Here is a 9,630-nt window from a genome sequence, read left to right as displayed (position 1 = left end):
GCATTGATCGCTGAGGAAGACTTTCTTATCTCTCCTTGCTATTCTTTGGAACTCTGCATTCAGATGCTTATATCTTTCCTTTTCTCCTTTGCTTTTTGCTTCTCTTCTTTTCACAGCTGTTTGTAAGACAGCCATTTCTTTCATTAGCGAGTTAAATAAATAATTTATATGAATTATGTTTTTAACTTCTTGAAAATGATTTGATCATTTTGGAGGCTCATCAAGATATCCAAGTGGACACATCTTCTCAAGTCAATATATTTTATTTCCAAAGCAATGCCCTTATAGGGACATTTAAGCCCAGACACATCTCTCCTAGTTTCCAGAGTGGATCTGAAGCAGAGTGAAAGTTTACTTTCACAGACACTGGTCTCTGTTTTGTTTTATGCTTTGGTAGTTTTTTTTTTTTTTTTGCTGTTGATTTGTTTGTTTCTGGGTCTTGGCAAAGTTTGGTTCAAGTCCTGGTTTATTCAGGACTGATAGATTATTCCACACTGGTGGTAACATAGATTGTGAATTTCATTTCATAATCTGGACATTTGGAAATCTCTACTGAGATGGTTGAAAAGCAGAGATATTACTTTGCCAACAAAGGTCCGTTTAGTCAAGGCTATGGTTTTTCCAGTGGTCATGTATGGATGTGAGAGTTGGACTGTGAAGAAGGCTGAGTGCAAAGAATTGATGCTTTTGAACTGTGGTGTTGGAGAAGACTCTTGAGAGTCCCTTGGACTGCAAGGAGATCCAACCAGTTCATCCTAAAGGAGATCAGTCCTGGGTGTTCATTGGAAAGACTGATGCTGAAGCTGAAACTCCAATACTTTGGCCACCTCATGTGAAGAGTTGACTCACTGGAAAAGACCCTGATGCTGGGAGGGATTGGGGGCAGGAGGAGAAGGGGACGACAGAGGATGAGATGGCTGGACGGCATCACTGACTCAATGGAGATGAGTTTGAGTGAACTCTGGGAGTTGGTGATGGACAGGGAGACCTGGTGTGCTGTGATTCATGGGGTGGTAAAGAGTAGGACACGACTGAGTGACTGATCTGAATTTAACTGAGATGGTGAGGATCTGTCATGGGTTGAACTGTCTTCCCTCAAAATTCATTTGCTGAAGTTCAATCCCCAGTACTTCAGCTGCTGCTGCTGCTAAGTCGTGTCAGTTGTGTCCGACTCTGTGAGACCCTATAGAAGGCAGCCCACCAGGCTCCTCTGGCCCTGGGATTCTCCAGGCAAGAATACTGGAGTGGATTGCCATTTCCTTTTCCAACACATGAAAGTGAAAAGTGAAAGTGAAGTCGTTCAGTTGTGTCTGACTCTTCACGACCCCATGGACTGTAGCCCAACAGGCTCCTCTGTCCATGGAATTTTCCAGGCAAGAGTACTGGAGTGGGTTGCAATTGCCTTCTCTGCAGTTCTTTAGAATGTGAGGTTATTTGGAAATAAGGTCATTACAGAGGCAATGAGGTACGATGAGGAAATTACAGTAAGCCCTTATGTATAGTAAGGAAATTACAGGGCTTTTTTACTCTCTTCCTTCACTTTCATCAAGAGGCTCTTTAGTTCTTTGCTTTCTGCCATAAGGGTGGTGTCATCTACATATCTGAGGTTATTGATATTTCTCCCAGCAATCTTGATTCTAGCTTGTGCTTCATCCAGCCCAGTGTTTCTCATGATGTACTCTGCATATAAGCTAAATAAGCAGGGTGACAATATACAGCCATGATGTACTCCTTTTCCTATTTGGAACCAGTCTGTTGTTCCATGTCCAGTTCTAACTGTTGCTTCCTGACCCGCATACAGATTTCTCAAGAGGCAGATCAGGTGGTCTGGTATTGCCATCTCTTTCAGAATTTTCCACAGTTTGTTGTGATCCACACAGTCAAAGGCTTTAGTGTAGTCAATGAAGCAGCAGTAGATGTTTTTCTGGAACTATCTTGCTTTTTTGATGATCCAATGGATGTTGTGAATTTGATCTTTGGTTCCTCTGCCTTTTCTAAATTCAGCTTGAACAACTGGAAGTTCATGGTTCACATTCTGTTGAAGCCTGGCTTGAAGAATTTTGAGCATTTCTTCACTAGCATGTGAGATGAATGCAATTGTGTGGTAGCTCAGCATTCTTTGGCATTGCCTTTCTTTTGGATTGGAATAAAAACTGACCTTTTCCAGTCCTGTGGCCACTGCTGAGTTTTCCAAATTTGTGCTCATATTGATTGTGGCACTTTCATTGTGATTATCTAGGTCGTGAATATTTTTTTTTTGTATAGCTCTTCTGTGTATTTTTGCCACTTCTTGGTGGGGTTAATGGTGATCTCCTCCAAGAGGGCTTATGCCACACCCAGGTCTGCTGCATCCAGAGCTCCTGCCCCAGGGACAGGCCACTGCTGACCTGTACCTCCACAGTAGACAGTTAAAGACAGGTCTGATTCAGTCTTTGTGGGGTCTCCTGGTATGCACATGGTTTGTTTGAACCTTCTGAGCATCTCTGGTGGATATGAAGTTTGATTCTAAATGTGATTTCACCTCTCCTACCAACTTGCTGGGGTTTTTCCTTTGCCCTTGGATGTAAGGTATCTTTTTTGGTGGGATCCAACATTCACTTGTTGATGGTTCTTCATCAGCAAGTTGTAATTTTGGCGTCCTTGCAGTCCTCCTACTCCATCATCTTGATTTTCCTGGGTGAATATTCTCTTGAAGAATACTGGCAACATCCTAATTTGAACCTCTTTGACATCAATTTTTATCCCTTGCCTCTAAACTAAATTATGAGTATCTGTTCTTCCTGCTGTTGAAGAATAGCTAAACCACCTCATGAGATGCTCAAAGAAGAGAAATAAATCCTTCAGCAGCAGCTGGAATAGGAGCCTGGTGTAAACTGAAGAATTTTCCCCACCATCCAGTTTTACAAAGCCTGAGTTATTAGCCACAACAGTCACTGACCTGCAATGCAATAGTTTTCTCATGTGCTTCCAGTGAAATTCCTGGTTCCTCGCCCTCCACACTGATCCTTTATAAGCCTTATTTATGCTGCCTGGGCTACAGTTACACGGGCAAACCCTCATGTGAAAGATATTTTGCACTGTGTTACGTTGCTCACTGAGTGGCCACTGCCGCTTTCCTGTAGTCATGTATGATGTGAGAGTTGGACCATAAAGAAAGCTGAGTGCTGAAGAATTGACGCTTTTGACCTGTGGTGCTGGAGAAGACTCTTGAGAGTCCCTTTGACTGCAAGGAGATCAAACCAATCAATCCTAAATAAATCAGTCCTAGATATTCATTGGAAGGACTGATGCTGAAGCTGAGGCTCCAATACTTTGGCCACCTGATGTGAAGTACTGACTCACTGGAAAAGACTTGGATGCTGGGAAAAATTGAAGGCAGGAGGAGAGGGGATGATAGAGGATGAGATGGTTGGATGGCATCACCAACCTGATGGACATGAGTTTGAGCAGGCTCTGGGAGCTGATGATGGACAGGGAAGCCTGGTGTGCTGCAGTTCACGGGGTTGCAAAGAGTCAGACATGACTGAGTGGCTGAACTGAACTGAAATTACTACATTAAATTTGTTAGCATTTAAAAAAATTATCATAAGAAATCACTAGCTCAACAGCATTTTTATACTATCCAGATTCACACAATCAATTCAGACTGATTTGATAATATTTTTTATAAAGCAGTTATAGGTCTTGTCCCTGACCTTATCAGTATAGACTGTAAAATGAGAATTTAAAATTAAAAAAATAAAAAAAACTAAATGATTAACCAACTTCAGCAATACTTCTAAGAGTTCTGTGGTGTATCCAGTTAAACTTGACATTTAATATCCTTAGCAATTTTAAGACCTTGGTTTAATAATAAATACAGTATTTAATGGATATTCTTTGGGTAATTTTTAAGTAAGATTGAATATTGAAACACTGGTCAGGGTGTGTGTGTGTGTCTTTGCATGTGTGACTTTTATGTAAGTCTTGTTATACTCTATCTTTTTATAAAATTACTGAGCACGTTCATTTTTGCTACTTTAACATTTACCATGTGTAAGAAGGTGTGAATAGAATGTGTGTAGGTTGTTGAGGGTTTTTCTCATGAGCTTGCTGGTTTACTACAATGATTGTATATGATAGATTTTATATATAAAATATATATACACATAATTTTGAATAATCAGTCTGAAACAATGCAATGAATGTGCTTAAATAATTTTGGCAAAGTTTACACAACTCAGGTTTTTAGGCTTGTTTAGGAATGCTTTACTAAAATATTACATTATCCAGTATCATGCATCGAACCTGGACTGGCGACTCGTTTCATACATGATAGTATACATGTTTCAATGCCATTCTCCCAAATCTCCCTACCCTCTCCCTCTCCCACAGAGTCTGTAAGACTGATCTATACATCAGTGTCTCTTTTGCTGTCTCGTACACAGGGTTATTGTTACCATCTTTCTAAATTCCATATATATGTGTTAGTATACTGTATTGGTGTTTTTCTTTTTGGCTTACTTCACTCTGTATAATAGGTTCCAGTTTCATCCACCTCATTAGAACTGATTCAAATGTATTCTTTTTAATGGCTGAGTAATACTCCATTGTGTATATGTACCACAGCTTTCTTATCCATTCATCTGCTGATGGGCATCTAGGTTGCTTCCATGTCCTGGCTATTATAAACAGTGCTGCGACCCAGAGGGAGGGTATGGGGAGGGCGGAGGGAGGAGGGTTCAGGATGGGGAGCACGGGTATACCTGTAGCAGATTCATTTCGATGTTTGGCAAAACTAGTACAATATTGTAAAGTTTAAAAATAAAATAAAAAAATAAATAAAAAATAAAATATTACATTAAAGGAAAACTAGCAGTTGGTTTTCTCTGTTAGAGAAATAAATTTATCTTGAGAAGTTCATTTTTTTTTTTTTAACTAGAAGCAGTGAATGTTATTATCCATCTTCTGTGTAGTTTTCCTAGCACAGAGTCTAGTTCACAAAGTCTCTTATAAAAAGAGGCTTTTAACTGAAAAGAAGAAAGCAAATTTCCCCCCTAAGTACATATTGCTATATAAAACTTTATTTAAATTTCTTCCAAAGATGGGGTGTGGTATATACTATAACAAATACAATATTCTTTATTGCGCATCCATGCTAAGTCTCTTCAGTCATGTCTGACCCTTTGTGACCCTATGGACTGTAACCTGCCAAGCTCCTTTGTCCACAGGATTTTCCAGGTAAGAATACTAGAGTGGGCTGCCGTTTCCTCCTCCACAGGCTCTTCCCCACCCAGGAGGGATCGATCTGGATCTCCTGCATTGCAGGAAGATTCTTTACCACTAAGCCACCTGGGAAGCCCCTACTCTTGCCATTTAGCTATTTCCCCCTTACTCAAACTTCACAGCTGAACTTCTGTGACCAAAGAGTTCTTGAAGGTGTGAAACTGTTGAGTAGGCAACTTATAATAATACAATAGAGCAATTGTAAAGGGGAGAAGTAAGGGAAGTTAAAAGGGGACAGAGCAGGCAATGCAGGAAAGTAGGGAAAGGAAGAGTAATAATGGGACAGGAAGAAAGAGAGGGAAGTCTAAGAAAGGAGAGGGAAATAAGAAAAAATTTTTCCTAGTCCAAAGACCATAAGTGACTGAGGAAAAAATGAAAAGAAAGAATTAGAAAGAAAAGGGAAATGACAATCTAATGGGGTTTAGTAGCAAAATGGTAATTATAGAGAAAAACTGTGGTGTTTCCCAGCTCTTTTTCTTCCAAGAACAATTCCCATGGCTTCTACTGGAGATGTGTGACCTCATACATGCATGTTCTCAAAGATTCTGTGTGCTTGCTCTTGAAGATTCTGCCCTCTTTGCACAACCCTGGAAAAGAGCCAAAGGAGGGGGCAAATGTGGGCAAGCTGCAGTATCCAATATGAAGACTCAGTTCAGTTCTCACTTAGCGAGTCTCCCACTAGGTGCTGATATACCTGTGGCGGATTCATTTTGATTTTTGGCAAAACTAATACAATTATGTAAAGTTTAAAAATAAAAAAAAAAAAAAAAAAAGGAATTCCTATCTGTGAGACATGTTGTTCAATCACTAAGTTGTGTCCGACTCTTTGCCACTCCATAGACTGTACCAGGCTCCTCTGTCCTCCACTGTCTTCCAGAATTTGCTCAAATTCATGTTCATTGAGTTGGTTGCTGCTGCTAAGTCACTTCAGTCTTGTCCGACTCTGTGCGACCCCATGGACTGTAGCCCACCAGGCTCCTCCGTCCATGGGATTTTCCAGGCAAGAGTACTGGAGTGGCATGCCATTGCCTTCTCCGATTGAGTTGGTAATGCTATCCAAATATCTCTGTGAGACATGCTTCTGTTACAAAAAGACAGATTCTCCTGTCCAAAGGCCTTAAAGAAGGATTCCATGTTTTGTATGTGTAAAAATTACTTCATATAAATATTATTCTTTAGGAACAGAGGCTCAAGATCACTGTAAACTTTGAAAATACTTCATATGTAATTCCTTTTCTCTTTTCAGAAGTGAATGTCCCTCCCTTCTAAGTGAAAGACAAAATAGATTCTACATCAGTGTGCTTAGAAAATCAAAGTAGGATGAAGAAAAGATTTTCTCTTGAGTTTGGCCACCAATAATTAACACCAGTAATCAACAAAGGCTCTTCACAATGCAAGCATCACTTAAGAGATCTTTCTATAACTCACTAGCTGTCTGCATACCCTCCTCATTGCCACCTTCATTTCTTGATTCCTGAATGTGTAAATAACAGGATTCAGGAGAGGAGTGAGAACTGCATCAAAGATGGCCAGAAACTTATCCAGGGGTATAGAGGGAGATGGCCACGTGTAGACAAATACCAAAGGACCAAAGAACAAGACTACTACAGTGATGTGAGCTGAGAGTGTGGACAGAGCCTTAGATGAACCTGCTGAAGACTGTTTTTGAAGAGTGAGAATGATGATAATGTAGGAAATGATTAGAATGAAGAAGGAGCCAACAGAGATGAATCCACTGTTGGCTGTGATCATGGACTTTAGTTGGTATGTGTCTATGCAAGCAAGTTTGATGAACCGAGGAAGGTCACAGTAAAAAGTGTCTAACACATTAGGGCCACAGAAGGGTAATTTTACCACAAAAGCTAGTTGAACCATTGAATGGGTAAGGCCAATCATCCAGGCAGCCACTATAAAGAAAACACACATCCTTGGGCTCATGATGGTCAGATAATGGAGAGGCTTACATATGGCAACGTATCTGTCAAAGGCCATGGCAATGAGCAGCACCATTTCCACCCCACCGATGACATGGATGAAGAAGATCTGAGCAATGCAGCCTCCAAAGGAGATGACTTTATGCTTTCTGAAAAGGTCATATATCATCTTGGGAGAAGTGACAGAAGAAACTCCTAGGTCAATCAAGGAGAGGTTGGCCAACAGAAAGTACATGGGAGAGTGTAAGTGAGGGTCACAAGTCACAGTGAGTATAATGAGGGAGTTTCCCATCATGCTTGCCACATAAAATGTGGAGGAGAACACAAAGAGGAGAAGTTGTATTTCCCAGGAGTTGGTGAGTCCCAGGAACAGAAACTCTGATACCACAGACTGATTTGCTCCCTCCATGGACTTTGTTAGCATTGCTATCTGAAGGAGGACAAAAGGAGCAAGTGTAAATTATGATAATACTGAAAAAAAAAAAAAAAAAAAGGTCAAACTCGTGCAGCTTATTTCAACTTTAGCATTAAAACTGACCTAGTATACTTATGGCCTATAAGTGTCATTACACAGAAAAAAAAATTAGTTGTTTTTATGTGAGGTTATTCTTATCACCAACTTGTCTCTGCAGTTAACACCTTCTGCTTCCTGTCAGGGTTGACGCCCTAATATTAGTCATGACATACAAGATGGTCAGCACGAGTAAGAGGAAGTCAACCCCCAAACTTTTGATTCTGCATTTAAAACTATCATGTTATGACCCCAGTTCCACTGAAGTAAGAGGTGCATACAGGGAGGTGCAGGTCCATAAACTGTCTTTCTAGTTTGCTCATCGAGGCACAGAATTTATAAGTATTTAGAAACTTCTTTAGCAATCTGATGTTACAGTGACATTCATGTTTCTGATTTTGTTTGTTTCCCAAAGAAATAGTCCATGGGAGACTACAGACTAAAGAAAAATCCTTCAACAAAGGTAATTTGAGAAACACCACTTTAGTGTACTGAGAACATGATTTGAACATTTTAAAGCTATGAAATGTGTAACATAGTGAAATCCCATTTGTACAAGTCTTGATATAAGGTCTTATCACATTATTTTGTAATTATTTATTCTTATTTAGAGATATATCCTAGCTTAGAAAAGAAAATATTGTTTCTGGATTTAGATTACAAAGATATATAGGTATATAATGTTCAGCCACTGACAGCTTTATCTTGGGTGAGTTACTTAAACTCTTTGAGCCTCAGTTTATTGATCTATGAAATCATAATTAGTAAAATAATTAATGTATATTAATCATATGGCAGTACTAAGCATTCAGTAAGTGTTATGCTTCTATTTATTTCAACTGCCCTGATAGCACTCAACACTGTGGAGTGAATGAATAATAAAACAAAAAATATTGACCCACAGGGACCATCAAATTTTCATATCACAAAATATATTTCAGTAAATAATTATAAAGAATATAATATTCACATCCTATTAATTATATTAATTATCTTCTACAAGTTTAATTCCTTTGCTCTCAAAGAACACTGTATATATTAGTAGTAACACCACAAATGTAATTTATTATTTGTTTCTCTTTCCCAACTAGGCTGCAAGCTACATGAAATTATGGACTATATCTGTCTTCTTCATTGCAATGAACCAAAAACTTAGAATCACAAATATAGATTTGCTGAAAAGGTAAATTAAATGTATTTACTCTGGTTAGAGACTGATTATGTGAAGAAAGAAGGAACACAGTTATGAGTTGGGGAATTTAGGAAAATGAAAATTTTGCATAAAGGAAAATGAAAATAGGGAATAGGATTAAAATTAAAGTTTTCAATCTAGTGAAAGAGACTAGTGAACTCAATAAGGTCAACTTCAGGAACTGTTGTAGCCACGCGTTCCGGGAAACAAACTCACTCAGAAGGACAATGCAGATAGTGGAGTCCAGTTTATTCCACCGGCGGGCCCAAGGTAGAGTCTCGTCTTAGCCAAGGACCCCGACCAGTTTTTGTGAAAACCTTATATACCCTGACTGTATGTGCATAAACCCACCTCCCCCAATTCCCTGACAATCAAAGTTAACCCATGATTCATTTGCCTTAAGCCTAGGTAGTTAACAGTGGACAATTATCAATAGGCCTGTGGTTATACCCCAATAAGCATAATAGAATATATGATTCTAGTCACATATGCACAGATAATTAGGATAGTCTTTTAGTGACAGAGAGCCCTGGGGTTCTTGCATCTGGAGGGGGGCTCTGGTTTTCCAGTTGGTATGTCGTTTCCATAGACACTGGGCATATAGCTCAAAGTCTGCAGTCCGGCCCAAGATGGAGTTCTGATTTCAAGATAGAGCCTGTTCTGTTTCCTCCTTCAGAACTATTGATAAAATCAATATGCTTTATTTATGAAAATCCCTAGTCATTATA

At 39.3% G+C, this 9,630-nt stretch overlaps 1 protein-coding gene across 1 annotated transcript; it reads right to left on the bottom strand.

Annotated features, from left to right (window-relative positions):
- Window positions 1–6,669: 6,669 nt before the first annotated feature.
- Window positions 6,670–7,623, bottom strand: OR4F14H (olfactory receptor family 4 subfamily F member 14H). Its single transcript, NM_001390415.1, has one exon. It carries the CDS (start codon window positions 7,621–7,623, stop codon window positions 6,670–6,672), a length of 954 nt encoding a protein of 317 aa, NP_001377344.1.
- Window positions 7,624–9,630: the final 2,007 nt, after the last annotated feature.

The sequence above is a fragment of the Bos taurus genome, chromosome 10 (assembly GCF_002263795.3).
Source record: "Bos taurus isolate L1 Dominette 01449 registration number 42190680 breed Hereford chromosome 10, ARS-UCD2.0, whole genome shotgun sequence".
NCBI lineage: Eukaryota > Metazoa > Chordata > Mammalia > Artiodactyla > Bovidae > Bos > Bos taurus.
This window is presented reverse-complemented; position numbering and strand designations above follow the sequence as displayed.